At 35.3% G+C, this 24,109-nt stretch overlaps 2 protein-coding genes across 4 annotated transcripts in view; one reads left to right on the top strand and one right to left on the bottom strand.

Annotated features, from left to right (window-relative positions):
* The first annotated feature begins 293 nt into the window (after positions 1 to 293).
* LOC123671113 ((Lyso)-N-acylphosphatidylethanolamine lipase-like) lies at positions 294 to 17,198 on the top strand. Of its 3 annotated transcripts, none has more exons than XM_045604800.1 (6): positions 294 to 462; positions 11,403 to 11,482; positions 11,561 to 11,767; positions 14,389 to 14,709; positions 15,925 to 16,036; positions 16,157 to 17,198. In XM_045604800.1, exons 1-6 carry the CDS (start codon positions 422 to 424, stop codon positions 16,539 to 16,541), a joined length of 1,146 nt encoding a protein of 381 aa, XP_045460756.1. In that variant the 5' UTR covers positions 294 to 421; the 3' UTR covers positions 16,542 to 17,198. The 3 variants fall into 3 exon arrangements, with proteins under 3 accessions (XP_045460756.1, XP_045460757.1, XP_045460755.1); XM_045604801.1 differs by lacking the exon at positions 294 to 462 and adding an exon at positions 2,254 to 2,391; XM_045604799.1 differs by lacking the exon at positions 294 to 462 and adding an exon at positions 11,143 to 11,343.
* Positions 17,199 to 18,286: 1,088 nt separating this feature from the next.
* The window catches only part of LOC123671116, a 42,262-nt gene continuing 36,439 nt past the window's right edge, over positions 18,287 to 24,109 (bottom strand). Inside the window, exon 3 of the mRNA XM_045604803.1 lies at positions 18,287 to 18,394. The gene's annotated coding sequence lies outside the window, so the exon portion shown is untranslated. The remainder of the gene's footprint in view (positions 18,395 to 24,109) is intronic.

Here is a 24,109-nt window from a genome sequence, read left to right as displayed (position 1 = left end):
AGACCCAAGAACGTTTATTGTTATTTAATTGATACATTTTAAAAAATCATGTTATTTGTATAATATTGCCCTTGATGAATAGCATTAATATTAACAATATGATGAGTAACTGTTGGATAAAAATAAATATCTTTTTAAATATATCTACAATTATTTATATGCATGTTGAACAATAATTCGAAAAAATAGAACAAAGCATTGTAACTTAAAAGTCCAATAATTGAATTCATGTTAATATTCATCCATGCAAAATCAAGGTATTCATAAACTAGAGATATCATTTTAGAGATTATTCCCTATCAAGGAATCAACTTAATTGTGTTTAGTATCTAGATGAATCGCGATATTACTTTGTTAGAATAACACCACTTATTCAGTGACATTTTGCATGATCTATTTTTATTAATGATTACGTTCCGTAATGGATTCCAGCAACGAAGAAAATGTTGTAGCAGAAACGGGGTAAGAAATTATATCAATTTGCTACTTCGTTCAATCCTTACTATGAGATAACCAATATAAAAATATTCAGTAAATATGTACAGACATTCAATTGCTTTTCACATAGGTATACCATTTTGCTTTTTTCTGAATAGAAGAAATTTTGTGCGTACCATCGCCCGATCAATTGAAAATGAACACAAATTCAGAAAATTATAATATGAACTTTGACCCCAGACCTCCTCGATATATACATATAATGAATAAATCAGATTTTAACTTTTCCTCTGCATTCTTTATGAAAATTTGATTATGAAATTCATTCATCAAATATAAAACAAGTCTAACATGTAGGTATATTTAATTTTTTCAACAAAAAAACTTCAATAGTAAAAAAATCCCTTCTGACTACAAGTCAGTGCTTTCATCAATTTTGATCGATTTTCTTCTTGAATTTTCTCTGGGTTTGGTGACGAGATCAACATGAAATTTTGCATGAAGTTTAAACTAGTTAGTTAGGTTTTGAAATTATGAGGGGAACCCATTTCGAATGGCCACATTTACGGAACCCCTGGTTGGCCCATCAACGGACATTCGAGATTCAAACCTACCTTGAATATCAAGTTTCTAGGGCTTTTCGTTCGAAAATTATCGTTTTTTATGGGCGGCCGGACGGATGGACATAATCAAATTTGAATTTGATGACGATTTCTTCATCAGCGAGTCGAACCTTTGAAAATTACAGATATTGTGATGAAATGATCGGTCTGATCTATGCACGAGAGAACTTGAAAATTTTTCACTCTGAATGCACTTTCAGCGTGATTTGGAATACTTTGCTCGTTTCTCTAAAATAGGAAATATAATTGGACATATTATTCTGCAATTAGAGAGCAAAAATATTATACTTCAATGTCTGAAAATTAATACAAAAAAAAATTCAAATTATCAGTATCTTTCGGGGAGACTGCAGTCCCATACCTCCCATGAATACGAAAATTCCTTTTCTAGTTCGAAATCTGCGTAAAACATACCAATCTTCAAGTTAACAATTTCATTATTGAATTTTTCAAAAAAATCAATGTAAAAGTCAGTTCTATTTTCAACATTTTTGTGTGACAATTAATGTTCTAATCTAAGGCGCTGATTAACTCAGTTTATAGATTTTCCATTTTCAATTTTTAAACCTGTATAATATTGTATTCTTGTTTGGCGGGGCATTCTCGAGACAAATGTTGTTGGTGCGTCCTCCCCCTGGGGATTGGCTTCAGTAAGGCAATCCAGCGATCTCTGCCTAAGACACCTTTCCATTCCATAGTGAAGGGGTGTCTCCGTCTTTGTGCGGTGAGTAAACTCACCGGTGCCGCGCTAGAGTACGACGCGAAGCCAGTAACGCCACCTCTCGGGCATGCAGAGTCATTACACTTGTATCGAACTTCATATTGGAAACTTCCATGAAATTGAATTAAGATCATCATAAATCAGAGAATTGCAATTTTACTGAGAGATGAATAAAACTTTAATTTACCATCAAATTGAAATACAGAAACTTCACAATAACTTGATTGATTACATCTCCAGTGCCGGTGTTGAAACAAAATGTAGGTAGAAGTCGGCGATATCAGCTTTGCGTGGTCTTTTTCATTTCACAGTTGAAAAGCGAACGATAAATAGAATAGGACCGAAGTCTAATTATATGACTTGTATTTCAAATGAATTACATCAAAAACACATAAGATGGAACGACTTTTGGCATTTTTTCAAAATTACATCGCAAATAACATCAGTCGCTATTTCCGCTTCACTTGACAGAAATAATAACGCAGATTGCCTATCTTGGCTCATCGTGCGTCTCATGTAGTTTTAACAATTTTGACCATGAAAAACTTCTCTCCGCAGAAGGTGTATTTACCGGAAATGTGATTATTCTAATTGCTATGTAGACATCAGGTAAACTTCCTCCAAATTAATTTCTAAGATGTACTAGATAAGTTGTTTTGAATCGTGAAAGAATCGAGTGAATTGGTTTTTATTGTTTTCAAGAGATAGTTAGCTCGAGTTATTCATGCAGTTTCCATCTTCTTGTACCTAAATCATTACAATAATGAGAAGGCCCTTTTTGAGCGATCGTTCTCCGAACAGATTGCTCTATCATTTCGTTAAGGTTGGAACATCTGTAATTTTTGAATTTTGAGCCCGGAATAATGGTCTCAAACGATAAGGTTAGCACTGATCACAAATTCTTTCTTATATTCGATTTTGCCCGTCCGACCGTACACATACACCAAGGGCGTAGAAATGGGGGGGAGGTACTGGGGGTAATTACCCCCCCCCCCAGATTCCAAATAACCAAATCGCGAGTTCTCGCAAAGCACGAAAATGAACTAATAATTACTTTACTTTTCTTCGAAATCCACACGGCAGTAAAAAATCGGACCCTTTTACGGTTTATGGGTTTATTATCGCTTTTAAAATAGATGAGTACTTTTATTGCACTACGGGCACGTCTATGTCCGAGGTTTATTATTCTACTTGATCTATCCGCTTTCTCGGCCTCTTATTTGCCATCTGTGATTTTTGCATTCGTCATCGGTATACACTTAGGTACTCGTTGTTTTCGGGATTTTGTATTTTTTTCGTCACAAAATTTCAATATTGTAGTTATCAAAGAACTGAACTGAGCAATTCGCATAAAAATGTTTTGTGGCATGTGCTGTACCATTTTGTGTTTCATTCCAATTGCAATTTATTTGTGAAGACATCAGTTTTGAATTGACTCCTAAATTGGAGGTACAAATGAAAATGATAGATTTCTCGGATCATTTAAAGAAAAAAAGTCCTATAACATGAGTCTCCAAACACTTTGTTTTTGAGATACAGGTGTTAAATTTGAAGTTTTTTTTCTCATAGAACCTTCTCTTCACAAGAAAATTAATTTGATTTGACCATAGATATTCCAATTTAAAGTTTTCATCATGTTATAATATATGCTAATTTTGAATTCAAATTCACAGGGTGATATTTTTCTGGAACGGTGCCTGATTCCTTCTTTCAAAACTATTTTTTGGTGAACCGCTGGTAGTTTAGAAAATGTAAAAAGAAACTCTGGTCCAATACTACACTTTTTGGTTTGTTATAGTTTTATTGTATCTGCTATCGATTTCGAGAAAAATATTTCAAACAACTCTCTAGTCATCCTCAGGAGAAAATCCAAATTATTATAAAGATCCAGCTAGTAAGCTGTAATGAATTAATGAATTATATGTTTTGGTACTTATTTACCCACTCAGTAGCGAAGATTGACAAACTGATATAAGCATCATCGCTAAAAAGTACGGCACACTAGAAACACCCTGTATCTCGAAAACAAAGCGTTTGCGGGCTTATAGTCATGGGACTTTTTATTCCTGAAATTATCCAAGGAATCTCCCATTTTACTCCGAAACTATAATTTAGGAACATCCAGTATAAGGTAAGAACAACCGAATTGATAATAAAAAAAAATATTTCGAGTCATTTGCTTCAAACTAGGTTATCAAACTTTTTTCTCACATTATAGATATGAGTAAACGTTGTTGTCAAAAAAATTTTCTCGAAAAAAAAAAAGATCTACGCCCTTGACATACACAATAACTTTCGAACGCAATTCTGGTTACCGGTTAATTTCAAATATTAGTATTGTTTTTTGTAGACATTCATTTCATTGAAAAGGAGAGCTGATCAGAAGACATATCGATAAAAGCTACAAATATAATATTATCCTAACTTTTGAACCAAGGAACATATTTGAATAGTTTTTTCACTACGTTGCAGATGAAAAGGCTATTCTTCATTCGTCGCTAAGGTTTTTTTACGTATGAGTTACATGACTAGGCGGAGAACGTATCTGCTAAGATGTTTTGAACATACAATGTTTTATCAGATTATTAAAGGTGAAAGAATATAATAAAAGAATTCTTGAATGGCACACCATCCAGCAAGTCCCTCTGCTCTGAAGCGGGATTCAGTCAGAATCATCGGCTACAAAGTGAGTTGATATGGGTCACTTTGTTCAATTATAATTGCCATCAACTTGAAGGTCTTGAATGGTGTTTCGTGTTCGTGAGGTCATATTTTGAATAATTTCCAGTAAACCTGGGTTTGGGTACTTCGTATTCAGTTGATGACGCGCCTGTACTTTATCCATGTTGATGGTTTGCTCGTCTTGTGAAGCATGAATAGACTAATGACAAGTAAGGCAATTGGCCAATCCAATTAACTATGGATACAGTACAGGCCAAATCAATGATATCGACGAAGACGAAATCAAAGATCCAGTTGAATGTTTTTACTGCACATTAAAACAGTAGCCAGAACGTTGGGAACCTGCTCTCATATCGCAAGCATTTTATGGTTTCTAGGATATGCCCACCATCAACTGAATACAAAGTACCCCATCACAGCTTTTCAAGAAAATATTCAAGATGTCACCTCACGAAACACCGTTCAAGACCCTAAACTTAATGGCAATGAGTTTGCACCTTTTCAGTTGCTGATGCTGCATTGCTAAATAAACTAAACTAATCCGACTATGGCTTCTGCTCCGCACAGCATTGCCAATGGATTCAAGAACCTTCTCACCATTGCTGCTGCGGATGTTGAATTCAAGGAAGCTGAGACAATCAAGGAATACTTCAAGGATCCTAGTAAGTTTGAAGCTGCTGCTATTCCTGCAGCATCTGCCGCCTCTGTTGCAGCTGATCCAGAGGCAAAGAAAGAAGAGAAAAAGTAGGAATCTGAAAGTGAAGACGAAGATATGAGCTTCGGTCTTTTTGATTGAAAACTTTTTTTTTGATTAATTAACCTTGCAGCTGACGACACTGGCTGTAGATATCCCGATTCAGTGCAGATGGACTTGCTGGATAGTGTACCATTCAAGAATGCTTTTATTATATTCATTTGTCTTTGACAATCCAATAAAAAAGCGAAATAATAAGCGAACAATAAAAATAAAACATTGTACATATGAGCAGAGACGTTTTCCGCCTAGTCATGGGATGGGCAAATAAGCGAGGTAAGCGGATATATCTCAGGATCCACTCATCGTAGAGACTTGCGGTAAAAATTTTTACCACTAAAGTTTACAAGAAAACACACTGGAAATTGTTTTGAAGTTCATACCTCTACCACTAGGGGCGTAATTGCTATCGTGGAGTATAAAAATGCATTTTACTCGAAAATGTTTTTCCTACAACAGCTATGAAAAGTAGCGTATTCTCCACAGCTTACTCAATTCCAAAACTATGTTTTGCTCATACTGTGGGAATAGTTATTTATAATACAAGTGCAGAAGGCATTGATATTCTTCCACGAGTTCAAAATTCAAAAACGAGCCACGAAGTGGCGAGTTTTGGAATGAACGAGTGGTAGAATGAGCCTTCTGTACGAGTATTATACATTATTTTCTCTAATTCATTGCATTTTCATTGAAATTAATGAAATATTTCCATAAATATAATTTAGTGATTTTTGTATTGAAAAATGTTGGTTGGCATAACTGATTTCTTTAAGGCAAATTGATGAATTGACAGATAAAGCCGTGGCGGAAAGTTCAGAGAACCAACATAGAATAATAAAATATAACCATGAAAACTGTGCGTTTCTGATATATTCTCGCACGATTTTGTTCTACAAGATGTGGAAGAATGAACGGAATAACCACAGAATTAGAGAATAGTATATTCTAAAACAAGTTGCAGAATGGGCTCCTATTACAACACGAATGCGAAATTCGAAAACGAGCGACGAAATTCAATGAAAAATTCAGATTATACATCCTAGTGACATTTGTATTGAATCTTGGCAGTTGGTGTGACTGTTACGAAAATTGACAGATTACGGAATATGAATTTGAATCGTATATGTCGAATTTTGAAATAATTTACAATTACGCATTAAATTCGTTAATTATGTAAGACGAAATCGATTTATCACCACTGGAATTAAGAGAAATTAAGAATAATGTTGCAGATCATTCCACTATATCCAAATTATATCATTTTGACAATTATTGACGTTTGTTGGAAATTGATAGGATTGTAAGTCAGTATAGACAACCACAAAACGAAAAATATAACTGAAAACGATGCTGTAATGAGTTCATTACAGCACTGTTTTTAGAACTGTAATGAACTCATTACGATACTGAAATAGAGAAATATTATTCCCCACGGCACTTTGACCACACCTCGCTTGGTAGACCAATGAAATTGGGCTTTTGAGTCGTTTCTACGGAAACGCAATAAATTAGCACATACTGTCAACGAAGGCCATTTTGGTTTGAATCAAGTCCATTACTTGAATTATTGAAATTTGTGCAGTTGTAGGAAAAGTATAGTGTGCAACATGTGGAGAAAAGCCTTTTCTAGCTCGTGTGTTTACGGCACTCGCCTTTCATGCTCGTGCCACAAACTTCCACACTCGCGAGAAAAGTTGGACTTTCCCCACTTGTTGCACAATATACTATTAAATCAAGTTGAAAAAAAAATATCATCACTGTCATCCTTGAAAAATTTTGTGCCTTTTAAAATTATCTTTTTCGATTTTACGACATCAAATAAGGGTAGGGGAAAGGGAGAAATCTGACTGATTCAAATGTCTGTAACTTTAGTTTGTCTCAACATGTTTGAGGAAATCAAATCTCGTTTGAGAGATAACATCTTGTTGATTAAGGAACACATATACTCATGATGAATTTGTTTTAGCTGCTCTCGATAGGGGGCGCTAAGTCAGAAGTTCATTGTTTTGTTCATTTTACTCCGAAATTTCAAATGTAATGATAGGATTTTTTTAACAAAAACAGTAGTTCCATCGAATTTGCATGAAAAAACCTGAAGGTCGCAAAGCGATAGTTTCAGGCGTTCTGGAGTTATGGCCGAAAGAAGATATTCTTCAACTGATGCACTGCGAAAAGCCAAATTGTGTCATTAGGTGCTGACAGAAACAGAAATCCTATTAAATTTGTATGAAAAAACCAAAAGGTCGCAAAGCGATAGCTTCAGGCGTTCTGGAGTTATGGCCGAAAGAATACACAATTTACTTTTTCAATGCATCAGTTGAAAAATATCTTTTTTCGTCCATAACTCCAGAACGCCTGAAGCTATCGCTTTGCGACCTTCTGGTTTTTTCATACAAATTTGATGGGATTTCTTTTTCTGTCAGAACTTAAAGACACAATTTGGTTTTTCAGTGTATGAGTTGAAAAATATCTTCTTTCGGCCATAACTTCAGAACGCCTGAAACTATCGTTTTGCGACCTCCAGGTTTCTTCTTGCAAATTTGATGGAACTTCTGTTTCTGTTAAAAAAATCCTATCATTACATTTGAAATTTCTGAGTAAAACAATGAACTTCTGACTTAGCGCCCCCTATCGAAAGCAGCAAAAACAAATTCATCATGAGTTCATTTTGTCCTCAATCAACAAGATATTATCTTTCAGACGAGATCTAATTTGCCCAAAAATGTTGAGCCAAACTGAAGTTACAGGCATTTCAATCAGTCAGATTTCTCCCTTTCACCTATCCTTATTTTATGTCGTAAAATCGAAAGTGACAATTCAAAAAGATAGAGAATTTTCTAAGGATTACAGTGATGATATTTTTTCGTCCACTTCATGTGAAATTCATTTTTCTACTCGACGATAGCTATTACGCCCCCTAGCAGTAGAGGCATGAACTTCAAAACAATTTCCAGTGTGTTTTCTTGTATACTTTAGTGGTAAAATTTTTTACCGCAAGTCTCTACGATGAGTGGATCCTGAGATATAGCTGCTTACCTCGCTTATTTGCCCACCCTGTACGTAACTCATTCTCATAAATATAGAAAATAACTCTGAAAAATTAAAAAACCTAAGCAATCAATGCAGAATAGCTTTTGTAGCTGCAAAGTAGCGAAAAACTTATAATAATATATTACATTCGTAGCTTTTGTCTACTTTATCTACTTTTAACACCCTATAAGTAAGTATAGGGAACCAGTGTTAACCAGAGTCTTCTGGTCAGTTTTTATTATCAATGGCATAAAGGTCTACAAAAAACAATACCAACATTTGAAATTAACCGGTAACCATTTTTTTATAAGAGGGAATACCACCACGTGACTGCTCAGTTCAAAACGAAGTTATAAATTTTTCCTCTTACAACCAACGATTTTCATGGGGTTTTCACCTAATTCTTCGAACAATTATCTACATTGTAGAATGACAATGTTGTTAATTTGCGAATGAAAAAAAAACCAAAATTTAGTAACTTTTTTCGTAATGTATAAAGCACTGATATATTTCTAAAATATTCGAGGAAAACTTACAAAAAAGTATCACAAAAGAGGTAAAACTGTAATTTTGTCAAAAAAATAATCGACCGTCTACTTATATGCTTCATAAAGAGAAATAATATAAATTGAATGTACAACACTGTACAGTTAGGTCATCGAAGGAGTGCCAGAGGAGAAATAATTGGGTACCTTATGTTTGACTGATATGCGGAATACCACGTGGTGGTAATCTCTCTTAAGTTCGATAATGAGCAATATCCAACTACGACTGCTGTAAATATGGCTGTTCTTGTTAATTTGGGAACTACTGATTCGATCGAGATTGAAATTCACATTTGGATGTAAAATTTCAGTTTCAAGCAGAATTTTTTGTTGGTGGTGTAACCAGAACCGTAGAAAACTCAAGAACAATATCGAAAAAAGTATCAATATTGATGTGTCCATAAAATGAACAGAGTTGGAATTTTGGGTGTTTTTGAAATGAAAATATTCAAACTCCTATCTGATCCATAGAGTAATAAACATGTTTATTACTCCGAGATCTGATCACATCTTTAGAACCATAGAAAAATCAAGAGGAATAATGGAAACAGAATATCCAATGGGCGCGTTCAGCAGACACAACAGTTGTGGAACAGTTGTCAATATTCTGTGAATTTTCTGCTGAATGCATTCCACACAGTATAAAAACAGATGGTTTCTTTACCGTGCATTCTATCAGATTTCGCTACGTAGAGTATGTTCAGCGATTATCGTAGAGTATGTTCAGGGAGTATCGCTTGAAAAACATAAATATTGCTTTCCAGTCAGTTGCCTGTCACTCCGGAGCTTTCAAATTAACCATAAACAAACCGGTAAATATGACTAGTTTGACGTTCAGCTGTCAGTGCATGAAGCCCCCGGTTGGTGCATCAGCCCAAGTGCTTGACGCTTTGTGTTCTCGAATGGACAGAATGAGGGGTGAATATGCTCCCAGGCACCCTGGAGCGCTTGCTTCAGCCGGTAACTGGAAACCATCTGAAAAATGTAATTATCCTACCGGGGGATTACCCAATTCTGCTGTTCACACAACTCACGCATATACAAATATATATGAATAAATACCTACACTTATGAGCTTTATTGCTCAACTTTTTACCTAGATCTCCTGAGCGCATGACGCCTAGCGCCGCTACTGTCGGTCCTTACTTGATCGAACTTTGTTTTATCTACATATGAAATGATAAATATCAATTTCCATGTAAGTTTTTGATAACACAAAATTACTATTGTTTTGCTACTCTGTGGTTTTATCAGGTTTTACATTTGAACAGAGATTAAAGATTCGGATGAAAAACAAAAGACAGTAGTGAAATTATTGAATTGTTTATAGGTTTTTCATTAATACATCTGATATGAACTTGAAGAAAATGCCAAAAAAAAAAAATTCTTGTCCGATGAATGCATCCTTATTCCTCAATATGAAAAGGCAGCACCCTATAATAAATATACTCACGCGCAATGCTTGCATTGTATTCAAATAAAATGAAATTCCTAATGTCCCAACAAAATTTTCTTCGAAATCGAGCTAGTAAAACGCCAAATATTGCGATCCTAGCCGCTGGGTTTGAGTATAAGCAAGGCAAGGAATATCCGAAAAAACTGAAATTTTTATGGTGCTGTGAATACATCTGCAAAATTCATTTAGATTTGGTGCGTTTTTATTGAATAATAATAATAATCTAATAGATTTATCGTAATAATCTAATAGATTTATCGTGAATCCATTAGCGTTTCTAATTTTCATCAAGAGAATGAAATTTCTAACATAACTTTATTGGATTTGCGGTCAATAAAATTTGTTGAAGTTCCAACTTATTTTCTTTTTCATTAATCAATGATAAGTGCATTTTTAATTGGTTTGAAGGATTTCCATGGATACTGATTAAATTAAAAGATTTGAGATTTGTGAATATATACAATATTAGCCGATGATAAAATCATATAAAACTAGCTTTTCCATTGATAATGAAATAGATATTTGAATCTGAATAACATTCGAATGTTGACAAAAATTAAGATTTCAAAAACTTCTGCGTTATCTCAGAATATATCATTTCCCTTACTGCAACTAGTACTTAATTACTGGTTACTTATTTTGAAAGTTCCTTCAATATCGGATGGTAATCTTTTCATATCTATTAAATTACACACATGTCTATTTTTACTTGGAGCGGCTTATATCGTAAAGCATAAATAGCATCGATCGATAAATGAGATGCGTCTATGAAGAAAAGCTCAAATAAATAAATATGTAATTAACATATTTTGGTCAAGGGTCAAGGACCATTTCAATGGGAATAGAAAGAGCTTCGTCAACCTTATCTTATTTTTCTGTAGTTTCTATTGTATGCAAACCAGAGAAGTTAGTTCATAGTTCTAATATATCAAGCGTTGTTTCTTGTCAAGTCGAAAAGTACGAAAAGAAAGTTGAGAACATTTGTGTTACAAAAGGATGGCCAATATTTATTTCAAAATTACGTTTAAATTGTTCGATGGTATCGTTGTCAAGCCAACAAAATTTTATTGTAAATGTGCAGGATTTGTATTCAGGCAAGACTCCCTTAACCTAGAAGTATGTTGTCATCAATGAATTAATGATATTTTTTTAGCTTGTTGAAACCAAATTGGTTTACATGGAATAAGTATTCGGAGCCAATGTTAAGAACTTTAGAGAAAAAAATATTTTCAAGTGAGTGCACTGTTTTAGTTACCCTTTTCTAAGATATTATTCCTGTCAGTTACCTAATTCACAACTTTTCTTTCATAGTTTTGAAAGTGCCTTATAGAGGTTGGTTTGTGGATATAGGCCCAGTAGTAGGACCTGCAGATAAAGTATGGACCATTTCACTGAATACAGAATCAAAAAAAACACCCCTTGTGTTATTGCATGGATTAGGAGCTGGTGTCGGTTTATGGTGCCTTAATTTAGATGCCTTTGCTGCTACAAGACCGGTATATGCCTTTGATCTATTAGGTAAGTATTTATTTTTCATAAAAAAAATAACTTAACAAGTACTATTCAGAATATCCAGAAAACCTACATTGATCTTCTGAGAATCATGTTTATTTTAAATTTGCATTAAGTATTGTTGGAATAAGTTGCATTTTTCCTTTTAATCAGAGAAATCTAGGAAAAACAACTTCTAAGAATTCTTTTTACCCAAATACTCTGAAAAATGTTCAGCATTAAGAACAGGTGAGAAGCTATTCAGATCCACAACTACGCTCCCAAGCAACAGTTGGTTGCAAGTATTGCAATTGCAAATCAAATAAAACAGACAAATATCTCTTTATGATTTTTTTTTTAACATTTTTGAGGCATCCAGAGAGTGGTTAAAGGGGAAGTTTCTAGATAAAAATTCATAAAAATTAAAATTAAATTAAATGGAAGAGAGCTGTTTTCTGCTTTTTGTATTTGTAGTATATACGTATATAGGAAATATAAATTCAATGACTTACACTCTATTTTGTCAGGCCCCAAAAAGGTGGTTGTAGGGTTAGTTTTCAATAAAATATTCATAACTTTTTCAAGGGAAGAGTACCACTTTTTGATTTTGCTCGAAGGCAAATCGAGGAAGAATAAAGCGAATAACTTTTATAATTCGTCTGGTCTCGAAGTGGTGGTTTATAGTAAAAATTTCATAACTTTTATAAATGAAGTGAAATGCCTTTATTGTGTAGTGAATAGAGGAGAAATTATTAATTGAATGAGTACTTGTCTTAGTTTGTCAGACCTCGAGAGGGTGGTTATATAAGTTGTAGGGGTATTTTGTAGTCAAAACTCTTTATTTTTCAAATGAAGGAGTATCACTTTCTACTTTTGCTATGAGGTGAATAGAGGAAAACAACGAAATGACGACGTACCTTTTATGATTTGTCAAGACTCAATGGGGTGATTTGGATTTAGAAGATAGATTCGAGCAAAAAATTCATATATTAATTTTTTTTAATGAATGAGCACCACTTTCTGCTTTTAACTTGTGGTGAATAGAGGAAAAATGAAAATCGCATGACATTCTCCTAATAGTATGACGAGCTTCAAGGGGGTGGTAAGAAACATTTAGGAGTAGTTAAACATGTATAACTTTGTCAAATGATGGAGTACCTCTTCTTCCTTTCAGTATGTTGTAAATATAGAAAACATGTTGAGAGAAAAAGGGGGTTTTTTGTACTCACTGGATTTTTATTTTAAAATCTACACGACTAGTTTCGCCTACTAGGCATCCTCAGGAGTTCTAGAACTCCTAGTCGTGTAGATTTTAAAATAAAAATCCAGTGTGTACAAAAATTTTTTCTTTCTTTTTCTCTCAATTAAGATGATCGTGAATAATGGCTATATTTGTGATCAAATTTTATAGAAAACATGGATCGGATGCTTGCCTCTTATAGTTTGTCAGGTCTTGATGTTGTTTAAATGTAATTTCTAGTTCAAAATTCATGAAATGGAAAATTAAAGTGAAGTACCCGACAATTTATTTAATCGGTTAGCTATTATTATATATGTAGAGGAAATAATGAGGGGATGTTTAAAAGCAAAGAAAAGGACACATCCTAGAAGGAGAAGCGCTAACCGTAGACATTCCAGGTTTTCGACCTTCATCTGGAGCGCTTTTCCTTAAGTTGGGAGATGTGTCCTTATACTTTTTCTTTGCAGGATTTTCTTCTTTCATTCGAAGAAAACGGCGGTCGATGATTTCGATATTGACGACCGCCCGCGTGAAGGGAAGCAAAAACCTTCGAAGACGCTGAATTGGAAAGTATTGCTCAATGAGGATCCGTGAGAAGAAACTGTTCATTTCAAAAAGGTTTTTCTCCAATAGAAAATCCAGAAGATCACTTCCTTCTCCAGGTGATCAATTCAGGAATTGGAACTCCGGACCAAGTGATCTTGGAAGGATTACACTTAGTATTGCGCAAGGGATAACCATTTTGATTTCCGGAAAAACTATAAAAAAAATTCAAAATTTGATATCGATCTAATTCTTAGTTTTGAAATTATCTGGAAAATAAAATTTTGGAATCCCTAGTCCGTTTTTGCACCCTAACGAACCTATTCGGAAATTTCAAGTTTTTTCAGGAGTGGATGGTGGAAAGCTGAGATAGGTTTTATCGTTTAAGAGTCATCGTGTTTACGGACAGACATAATAAAATTTGATTATGGATTCGTCTTCATTGAGTCGAAACTTATTATTTGAGAATTCTCCGACTTAGAATTGGAAAAATACAGACATCTTAACAAAATTAGGGGAACTAGCAAAAAACAAATGACCCTGTACTTCTATTATTATACTTGAAATACCCTAGTTTTTCCAGCACAAATCATAATTGACAACACTTAAATCTCCTTTGTTGATTTCTGAGGATTATTTATTATTGATACATTATGTACATATGTTTGTGATATAATATGTTAGTGATCTCATGTCTTATCTTGATCTATTTTTTATTACTTAATATATTGGATGCAACATGGATGTTTTTTCATTCCAACAATCCTAGGCAAAATCATCAATTTAAGAATTGAAATTTTATTATTAAAAATAGGTAGACATAATAAATTACCTTTAATTTAAAGAATAATTTTAAAATTTGCAGGTTTTGGGAGAAGCAGTAGGCCTACTTTTAGTACAGACAGTTTAGAAGCTGAGCAGCAACTAGTTGACTCTCTAGAAGAATGGAGAAAGGAAATGAAATTAGACCAATTTATTTTTTTGGGTCATAGTTTGGGTGGTTTCTTGGCAACATCATATGCGATTAGATATCCAGACAAAGTCAAACATCTAATTCTTGCAGATCCTTGGGGTTTTCCTGAAAGACCCCAGGATTTACGAGATTTGCCTTTATGGGTTCGGGCATTATCAACTGTATTAACACCATTCAATCCCTTATCTGGCATCAGAGCAGCTGGTCCCATAGGTGAGAAAACTTTCATACAATGTTTCAAACATTTTCAAACAAATTATTTGATGTGTTGCATGGTTTTCAATGTTCTGTGCTTGTCAAAAATAATATCGGAAGTTGTCTTTAACGTCTACATGGAGTAGTAGGTATATGAAAACAAGGGCCTTTTGGAAGATATTACAATTATTGTATTGCACTAGGGGGTTACACTGACGTACTGCTATGCCACAACAGTGAATAAAAAATATCTCGATTCTTATAATAATAATAATAATGACCTTTATTGAATTTGCTAAGTAGAAAAAAAATATACCTATAATAAATAATTCAATTACGAGGCGGAGTTCAAATGCGTTATCCAAACTAGTCTGGATGTGTTCAGAATTTTCGAAAGTGTAAAGATATTAGGTGAAGTAAAAAGAAATCCACTGCGTCCACTACAGGTTGACCGTGTAGGGGACGCAGTTGCAAACAAATGTAGGCAGACGGATTTCTCCTACTCGGCCCGACCCGCCTAATGGACGCCTAGCTTAACAACGCGTACACATAACACGCCCCCTTCTCCTAACTCGTACAAGCTCTAAGCAGAGGTCTTTCAGAGACCTAGGAGAGTCTGGATAGAAACCATTGATCACAATAGATATAAATGAGTGGTTTGGTCTTATGACATCTTTGATTATTCTATAGCGGTAAGGGTTACTTCTTTTGAGAATATTCTCGGCAGTAATGATTTGCTCAGGTAGAAGAGCGTTCGCAAAATAGTGCTTTTCCGGATTCATTCGAGTGCGTAAAATTAAATTTTCAATTTTCAAGTGAATATCAACTGCTTTCTGCTTCTCTATTTGTACAAGTCACACTTCACCAAGCCGTACAGCAAGCCAGTTATTACATGAAGTAATCCATTCTGCAATTAATTTGCAACATTATTATAATGTTCTTTGTTTAATACAAGGTATCTCAAAAGAAAGTTTATATTTGATTAGCTTACTGCGTGAACACAGTGATTCGAAGGGGCGCGGGGGATATGTCGCTATGGAGCGTTTCTCGAGACCGGACAACTCGTTGTGCATACGCGATTTCACATAATTCTTGATGGCACATTAATATCTCCAGGAGAGGTGACTTATCCGAACTCCCTCTCGCATTATTCATCTACCTGTATTTGCTTGCAGAAAAGTAGCGCTTGTTGGAAAAATAAAATGACTAATCATAATTTTATTTCTTTCATAGGACCATGGTTCATCAATGTTATTCGTCCCGATATAACCAAGAAATATGCAGGAGCCATTGATGAATCCCTTATACCAAACTATATTTATCAGTGCAATTCTCAGGCACCTAGGTAATTATTTATTATTTTTTACACAACCAGTTCTTCCTGAATCAGTTTTTGAAGAGGTCTCATAGAAGCTTAGGATAAAAAAAACTCTTTTTGCGATTTGTTAACCTTCTTTTTTTTCAGTGGAGAAAGTGCGTATCATTGTATGATGTCTGGATTTGGGTGGGCCAAAAATCCAATGGTAAATAGAATTGATCAACTGAGAGAAGATGTTCCTATCACATTGTTATATGGCTCAAGGTCATGGGTAGATCATTCTGCTACCAGTGTTTTTAAACAAAAAAGATTTCATTCTCACTTTAAACTGAAGGTGGTTCCTGGTGCTGGCCATCATGTATATGCAGATAAACCAGAATTATTCAATAATATTGTTCTGGAATGTTGTGCATATGCTGATGGAGATAGTACACAATTAGCAATAGAAGACAAACCCGAGGATGAGGTAGTTTCTCCTACTAAATATGTGTTTACATCATTCCACAGTGATACAGACAAACATCATGGATAATTTGTTCAAAATAGTGGCAATTGCTTGATGATTCAAAAAATTATTTATTTATGTGGCAGAATTATAGCTATAATTATAAAATGTTATTGGACATACAAATATGTGAATGTACCAACTTTAATGATCAAAATTCATTTCAATTTTGCTTGTTTTGTATTAACTTCACTGAAATCTGTACAAACTGAAATACATTCATCTTCTGTAAATAAAATATGATTCTACCAAATATTCATTTCATATTGAAGCATGTATTATTGGGAACAAGTTATTATTTTAGGGTTGTTCCAATAATTTTAAAAACTAACCTCATTGAAATATTTGTTCAACTCAGTTATTTTTAATGTTTTGAGTACAAAGATGTTCTAATTTAGATTAATTGCAATTATTCTTACCTCTTAACAAATGGTTTTTGTTGCAAGATACTAATATAAAAAATGTTGAAGTGATTAATGTATTGACGTTATTTGCTTGCTTAAGCAACATGTATTTTATTACTGTGACATGTCAGTATCATTCTGTGATATTTGTTGTTAAGTTGATTTTTTTTCCGACTTCTCTAAAAGATATTAATCATTAAATTAATTCCATTATATTTTGTAGATGTTTATTGATAGGATTAATTCATCCGCAAATAAATAAATAGTAAAAATAAAAAAATAACTTCTTTCATTACTACTAATCAAAATTTCAGAGTTCTGAATAAATTCAATTTTGAATCAATGATATTAAATAACCATTGTTCGATGAATTCAAATTGCCCTGCTTTGTAGACACTGCTGGATCCTTCAAACTGGAGGGTTACCTGAAAAATTCTTTATTTTATATTATATTTGATTATGTGATGAAATATTGGAGTGGCTTGCTGATCATCAGATCTATTATATGATCAATGACAACACCCCCACCACCCCCCCCCAACCCCAAATTGGAACCACCTAACTCTCAATATGCGTTTCAAGCAGACAAGGTACGAAATAATCCCATCAAAAAACATGAAGCACATAACGGTGACCCCCCTCCAAAATTTAAGGCTATGGTCGCCCATGGCCAAAGCTAAGAGTACTCATTATATCACTCAATGACTGCAGCGTTTAGTCATGAAAATGCTATAAGACATAACGCAAAACCGATTATGAAGTATGCTAGACCGGCAGATTGGATCGCACTCCAATGTATTTTGAAAACCTGGGTTTAAAGCTTTTCTCTGTCACTTTTTTCAAAATAAAATGTAACGCACACACCACCTTCTACAAAGTCGGACTGACAAAAGAGTTTCTACATTTTTTCACTGACCCAAAAGTCGGCTATCCCTGTTTATAAATGAAATGAGGTGCGCCGATCCTATTGTAAAAATGTTATCAATCGATTATTGCGACCATCAGTTGCATTGATAGTTCCATATGAACCGTGGATTTGAAAAAGTTGTCGTCGGTACTGGTGGGGGAGTGTGTAGTGATTCTGCATGCCCAAGAGGTGGCGTTGCTGGCTTCGCGACACTCTCTAGCGAGGCATCGGTGCTTGCATAAATAATCCCCGCATTTACTTTATTTTACTACAAAGAGTAGTATTTTCACTAAGAAAACATTTCGTGGCAAAAAGTATGTATTGCTTTATATACTGACTTTGCGCACTACAATTTGGCACCCCGGCAAAATGTCCGGTAAGCCTGTCTTGGCGGAGGCCCTGTACAGAGGGTATCAAATAATGAGGAATTGTGATAACAATTTCATTAGTTAGGTACTCACATTTACAAAGCAAAATTTCGGCTTAACTCTTGAAACTTCGATCGTGAAAAAAATTGAAGCAGTGGCTTGGGCTATCGGATACTCCTTCGAAGGTATTGACCATACTCCCTAAACAAAAAAAAATAAATCTTAATAACATTAATGATACATCAATTGAATTATTTTTGGGAATTAAATCAGAAATTATATTATTCACATTATTACTACCTTTGGAAAAAATGGAGTATTATAATGTTGAACATCAGTTCGCTTCGAAAACATCACAAGGTTTCGAAATTTTCATCTTCTTTAATCAATTTTTAGATTCTAATACAAATAAAGATTTAAGTTAATCATAATTTTCAATTAATTTTACGAATAACAATTTTTTGCTGTACGATTTTCATTAGTTATCAATCTTTTATATTTTAATATGAATTTTTTTGATATAACTTTCATATTTTTCTGGATCTACAATTTCTTTCATGGTGAAATATTTCAAATAATTGATAATTTTTTGATTTGGCAACATATAGCTGCCGTTTGAGGTAGATGGACTCAAGGCCATATACCTATTCTGTAAGTTTACCCGAACTAGTTATTACATTGATAAAATTTATCAGAAAAATAGGTGAAAATTTTATTGGTTTATTGGTTTTATTGAGTTTTTTTGATAGTATCATTACCGACTGATACTATCATTACCGACTTCGAAATAACGGGAGGAATAGATTGATCGTGAAATATTCATCTTCACTTCTTCATAGCCATAGAATTTTGCCATAGTCATCGTCGAATTCATTAAAAACCTTCCTCATTTTCTCGATGACTCTAGAATCTTTCGTCGCTCTTTGGTAAAAATTTTTTTAAACAGCTCTTAATAACTCCCCAAACCAGTTTTATTGATGAGATATAGAAGATGAGCACAACTCCTATCAATAAGAGCCTTCAAGTTGCCACGTTGCAGAACGTATACTATTTCGAGCAACTCATACTATTTCGATAGTATGGTATTTATTCAAGAGGACTGGTGTCTGGTAAGATAATAAATTCTCTGATCCTTCTGGGAAGGATATTTCTGGGAATTTGGAAAACCCTTGTATATTAGAAATACTCTGGAATGCTTCATGCTATTTCATCCAAATAAAAACAAAAAATCAGCTCAAAACGAAATAAAACATAGTGTGGGTTTGGATCCTTATACTGTGACTAACTAGTAGTTCACGGCCAAGGACAAATAAGGGAAATAAAAGAACAGGATAAAAACACTTATTCAATTCATTTCCAACCCACCAAAAAGTAAAAATGTGAAAGAAGATGATATTTAGATCTAATAGTTTTTAATCGGCTGGACACTTGGGTCGTTGCGGTTCGGTCGCAGGTACTTTTCGCCGGTCTCGGGAACAGGTGTGAAAATCTTTACTCTTTTCGTTGTCGGTGCAAGTGTTGCACATATGTTGTTGGGGTAGCGTCACAACGTTACCTTGAGTTTCAAGATAGAGGATTTGTTAAGGACTCAAGGTTTATGACTGAAAGGCAGATCGTGTGTAAATGCACTTTATTTCTAAAACTAACAACTATTTATAATATAATTCTAGTGACGTCAAGACCAAGCGTAAATATGATGACAATAGATTTATCGATACAATACAAATTCCACAGTTCACCGGAAATATGAAAGTAACTTGGTATTTCTCTGGTTAACGTACTTCGAACGGAAATGAAAATGCTGATTTTATAAACAAATTGAAGACACACATCCTTCAATCTACGTTTGATTAAGAAATATGAAATACCTTCTGAAATTATATTGTATGAATATTATTAGAAAATTATGATATGAATAAGATTTTTTGTACGTTTCGTACATATGTTGTAGTTATAGACTGAAGTGAACTCAATTGAATTATTCGCCCTGATATGCCGAGTTTTATGGGCATTCCAGCCATTTTACATTCGACCGTTAGCAAAGCCTTTCTACGGATCCCTTAGGGGTGTGGCTTTGATCATTACAAGTTTGTACACCGAGTTCTTCTGTTTTTAGCATTTCGGTTCGAAATCTTCATGCTCTTCATTTTCAAAATTGTCGAATATGTAGACTGGTTTTAACCTGTCGATCGTCACCGTCGTTTCCTTGTCGTTGATCTTGATTACGAAATTTTTTGGATCTCTCCTCTAAACTCCGTATGGTCCGTCGTAGGGTTTCTGCAGCCCTAACTTTGGGCCTGTCATGTCGGACGAATACGAATGGTGATGTTTCCAATTCATTGAACACGAAGCTGGGTCGTTCTTCGTGGTGGCTAGCGTTGATGGGTCTTCTTATTTGTTGCCTCAGATCCACTACGAAGTCGGCTGTGTCTGCACTGTCATCCGTAAGTGTAGCTAGGAACTCTCCGGGCAATCTTAATGGCTCTCTGTATACCATTTCTGCAGCAGTTGATTTCATGTCTTCCTGCCAGGCTGCTCTCATTCCCAGAAGGACACTGGAAATCGTTTCGGTCCAACGGTCGTTGCTGTGGCATTTGATTGCTGCCTTAAGTTGTCGATGGATTTTTCTACCATACCGTTGGTTGCTGGGTGGTAGGCTGTGGTTCGGATGTAGTTTGTGCCATTCAACGTACATAGCTCGTTGAATAGGCTTCACTCGAACTGTCTCCCTTGATCTGTGGTGATCCGGAGTGGAGTGCCGAACCTCGCTATCCAATTCATGTAGAACTCCTTAGCGATGGTGGATGCTTCCTGGTTCTGCAGGGGAATTGCTTCTGGCCATCTGGTGAATCGATCGACACAGGTGAGGCAGTATCGCTAACCCTCAGCGTACGGCATGGTGATAATGTCCATGCGTACATGATCAAATCGACGTACTGGTGGCGTGAATGTCCCTGGTGGAGTGATGACGTGACGAGTAACTTTGGATCGCTGACATTCTAAGCAGGTGCGGGACCATTTCCTGCAATCTGCGTTAACCGAAGGACAAACGAAACGTTGCCTCACCATCTTCGTAGTTGCATTGGTACCAGGGTGTGCCAGTCTGTGGATCGTGTCGAATGCTACTCTCCGGAATGGCTTCGTCAGGAATGGACGTGCTTGAGGAGTCGACGTATCGGAGTACACCAAGGTGGTTGATCCATGCGGATCAGCAAACCTGTATCGCCTTGCAGATATCTCCGTAGCTCGTGTCGTTCTCTTGCGATCTGGTCAATGGTGCATAGTTCAAGGTGGGAGTAATTTCGTCCACTCTTGAAAGGGCATCGGCAACGCTGTTCTGATCTCCTGGGACGTAGCGTATGTCGGTGAAGAACTGGGAAATGTAGTATAGATGTCTGAGCTGTCTGGGCGAGCACTTCTCTGGCTTTTGCTTGAAGGCAAATATTAGGGGTTTGCGATCCGTGAAGATCGTGAAGTTTCGGGCGTCTACCATATGTTTGATGGCTAGGTAGATAGATAGATAGATATGAGTTTATTCAACATAATAAATTAAATACATAATAAATTGTATAAACTCTGAAAATAACTGTAAGTTATTATACATATAACTGTTTACAGTTGTAAAAAACAATATAATGAATTCAAAATTTAAAAAAAAACACGGCATTCTTCGTCACGATTAGTTTTTCATTTTTTTTTCAATTTTTTTCTTTTTTTTATCGGGCAAATAGTGACAGTCGGGAGTTTTAGTCACAATTCAGTATTTCTTTTCGTCTTGTTCAGGAATTCTTTTGTCACACTTCGGTATTTTTTTCTTGTCTGGTTGGGACAATTTTGTCGCCACCAGTAATGTTCTTTCATGCTGAGTTGATCATTCTATAGACCAATGATCGATCTTCATCAATTAACAAATTTTTCATTTCTCTTTTAATTTTTTTTTACTCCTCAATTCTTTTATTCGATTAGGTATTTTTGGATAGAGTCTTGAAGCTAGGTATGTGCAGCTTCTTTGACCCAATCTTTTTTCTACTTTCGCTCTTTCATAGTTGTTCCTTTTTATTCTTGTCGAGTGTTCTTTCAGTACCAAAGGTATCTTCTTCTGTTTTACGTTGGTTATTATCTTACTTGCAAAAATCTGTCTTATATCTAACACCTTCGATATTCGACTTGTAACGAAGTGAAATTCGTTACTAGAATCACCCGGTATAATTTAGCCCAGGTTAAGAATTTAATAATTATTTTACTAGAATCACCTAGTATAATTTACCCCAGGTTTAGAATTCAATAATTATTTTATTAAAATCACCCAGTATAAGTTGCCCCAGGTTTAGAATTCCATCATTATTCTACCAGTCATATGAGTAGGTGAAAATAAAATGTTAATTGAGAGCAGTGAAGGTATTTTTCGTCCAATTCAGAAATTTTCATTTGGAATAATTTCTGATTTATTTATTTCATGAAAATATAACGATGCAATTTAAAATATCAGCCTATGTATAAAAACTTTCGAGCGACAACGCGATAGACGTTATCTCTTCAATATGTTCTTTTTTACATGTTGTCGTTCGTTTTTCATAGGTACACCGCCGATTTCGAGACTCGAAATTTTCCCCTTCCAACCGAGATTACAAGTGAAATATTTCGGAAAAGGAGGATTATTCTTGTCGGTGTCTTCGAAGTAGAAAGATATTTTTCCAATTATTCTTGCCGGTGTCTTCGAAGTATTAAGATATTTTCCGATTTACTCCTGTCGGCGTCTTCGAGCTATATATTTTCATAGTTATTGAGCGGATTTTCTTGAGTAACAATTTAGAGTTTAATTTTTAGTTTGCAATTTTCCTTCTGAACGTTGGACGTTTTAGTGCCGTATTTTATATTCGTGAATTTGACACTTAGCCCGTACACGAAAAGAATTTGAGTTCGTGTAGTGAAGTGGGAAATTCTTAGGATTGGTAAGAACCGTTTTATTCCTGTCTGTATTATCGGTGACTTTCCTGTGTTCCATCGATACTTTCCGAGTGTGATTTATTTGTAATTTATTTTATTTCTAAGATCTTTCTTTCTCAAGTGGAGTTTGTCTGTTCGGTTCCTTATTGCGAGCAACTCTTATTTGGAACTACCAGGCAAAACTCCTTATCTTGGGGAGAGGGGTCGTTTATTTCCGAACTCCGGATCACTGCGGTCTTTAAAGTTAATTATCCTGTCCGGTCCGACTCGAGTCGTTGATTGGTGGATGCGCCGAGGTATACCGTAAGTGAAATTTATTTCTTAGGTCTTTCTTTCTCAAGTGGAGTCTGTCTGTCCGGTTCCTTATTGCGAGCAACTCTTATTTGGAACTACCAGGCAGAACTCCTTATCTTGAGGAGAGGGGTCGCTTATTTCCGATCTCCGGATCACCGCGGTGTTTTGGGCTAATTGCCCTGTCCGATCTGACTCGAGTCGTGAATTGGTGGATGCGCCAGAGTATACCCTGAACGAAATTCATTTCTTAGGTCTTTCTTTCTCAAGTGGAGTCTGTCTGTCCGGTTCCTTATTGCGAGCAACTCTTATTTGGAACTACCAGGCAGAACTCCTTATCTTGAGGAGAGGGGTCGCTCATTTCCGATCTCCGGATCACCGCGGTGTTTTGGGCTAATTACCCTGTCCGATCTGACTCGAGTCGTGAATTGGTGGATGCGCCAGAGTGTACCCTGAACGAAATTCATTTCTTAGGTCTTTCTTTCTCAAGTGGAGTCTGTCTGTCCGGTTCCTTATTGCGAGCAACTCTTATTTGGAACTACCAGGCAGAACTCCTTATCTTGAGGAGAGGGGTCGCTAATTTCCGATCTCCGGATCACGGCAGTGTTTTGGGCTAATTACCCTGTCCGGTCTGACTCGAGTCTAGAATTGGTGGATGCGCCAAAGTATACCCTGAAC

The sequence above is a fragment of the Harmonia axyridis genome, chromosome 1 (genome assembly GCF_914767665.1).
Source record: "Harmonia axyridis chromosome 1, icHarAxyr1.1, whole genome shotgun sequence".
Lineage (NCBI taxonomy): Eukaryota > Metazoa > Arthropoda > Insecta > Coleoptera > Coccinellidae > Harmonia > Harmonia axyridis.
The sequence above is the reverse complement of the archived record's forward strand: the minus strand, read 5'-3'. Positions and strand labels throughout refer to the sequence as shown.